Raw genomic sequence first — 1675 nt, forward strand, 5'->3', positions numbered from 1 at the left:
GTCGAAAGACACCTTTGTTTATGCACAATCTTATAGAAGCGTCTGACGCTATTCAAAAACCTATTTTTTAAATTCAAGTGGGGGATTGTTGGAAATGATGATGCCTTTAATGAAAAATGCATTGGAAATAATGATGGCATTTATGAGAGCTAGTGTTGTTGTGAATTGAAAAAATTGAGAAGTCCCACATTGGAGGGATACCACACACTAGTAGAGTATATAAGGTGGAGGTAATGAACTTGGGATGGGCCCCAAGGGGCACCCCAATTTTGTGAAGGAGGGAGAACGCAAGCAATATTGACCACCACACACGCGCGCGCCGCCGCCGTCACCGTCCGGCCTGGCCCGGCTTGGCTTTGGCTTTTTTATTATTTTGCTTGAAAATTAATTAATCAATTTTAATTAATTGATTGCTTGCGTTCTATCTCTAATTGAAACGTTAATTACGTAACTGCCCTCCACCTAGTCATATCTGATCCAATCTTCCTCCCTGAATTTGTACGTCTGTTTTGCCCGGTCAAAACCCTAATCTTTGGTCTCACGTTTCCTTGTTGTGCGGTCAAAAGTCAGAGTCAACTTCCTGAGTTTGGGGCGCACGTTTTGGAAGGTCTTGGAGCGCACATTTCTGAGAGCACTACTTGGAGCGCACGTTCTGGTGATCCATGGATCTCTCAGATCCAGTTGCGATTTTCCTCTATAAATAGAGCGTTCTCCCCAGTTGAAAAATCACACCAAAAGCACTCTGCATCTGAGGCTTTTCTCTCTTCTCCCCCTTCTTACTGCTTCATCTCTTTCTTCCTTTTTGAGTGGTCATTGTGCCATATTACGAGTGTCAGTCGTAAGACTGCCATATTACGAGTGTCACTCGTAAGACTGCCATATTGAGGGTGTAATTCTAGAACGGTTTTCTACAGTGCAGTAGAACTCCGATACAGAGTATCTGGGCTGTTTTATCCTGGAGACTTCGTGGTTGATAGTCTGCCTTGCACAATTTTGGGCAGTGCCTCGAAACGTCTTAAAGAGAGCGACCTAGTTCGCGACTCAACCCAGTAATACTTTCGGTGGCATAAATTGTTTTCAGAGGTTTTCAAAATTCAAAAACAACAATTTTAAGACGTTTTCGAACTGCCATGTCTGCCGACGAAATTACTGGGTTAGGTTCTTCTGCTTCTGACCACAACAAACCATTTCGGTTTGAGGGAAGTCACTTTAAAAGATGGCAACAAAAGATGCTGTTTTTTCTAACCACGAAAAAGCTTGCCAACGTTTTGAAGGATGACATTCCTGTTGTACCAGAAGAAGGTGAAAAATCTGAAAAGGATAAAATAGCTGTTGAATTAACCCAATGGGAAAATGATGATTACTTATGTAAGAATTATATTCTTAATGGACTTGCTGATGATCTGTATGATTACTCCAGCTCCGACAGCAATACTGCTAAACAGGTTTGGGATGCTTTAAAGAAGAAATATGATACTGTGGAAGCTGGAGTCAAGAAGTACGTTGTTAGCCGCTACCTCAAATATCAAATGACAGATGATAGATCAGTGGAAGCTCAGTCTCATGAAATCCACAAAATAGCTCACGAGATCATCTCTGAAGGTATGTCCCTAGATGAACAATTTCAGATTGCTATTATTATTGACAACCTGCCCCCCGCTTGGAAAGATTTTAA

General features: G+C 41.7%; 1 protein-coding gene across 1 annotated transcript in view; it reads left to right on the forward strand.

Annotated features, from left to right (window-relative positions):
- Positions 1–1130: 1130 nt before the first annotated feature.
- LOC140920690 (uncharacterized) overlaps positions 1131–1675 on the forward strand; it is a 5651-nt gene continuing 5106 nt past the window's right edge. The window contains exons 1-2 of the mRNA XM_073369501.1: positions 1131–1331; positions 1446–1602. Of these exons, the coding sequence (XP_073225602.1) occupies positions 1131–1331; positions 1446–1602 (358 nt within the window). The remainder of the gene's footprint in view (positions 1332–1445; positions 1603–1675) is intronic.

The sequence above is a fragment of the Cicer arietinum genome, chromosome 6 (assembly GCF_000331145.2).
Source record: "Cicer arietinum cultivar CDC Frontier isolate Library 1 chromosome 6, Cicar.CDCFrontier_v2.0, whole genome shotgun sequence".
In the NCBI taxonomy this organism is placed as follows: Eukaryota; Viridiplantae; Streptophyta; class Magnoliopsida; order Fabales; family Fabaceae; genus Cicer; species Cicer arietinum.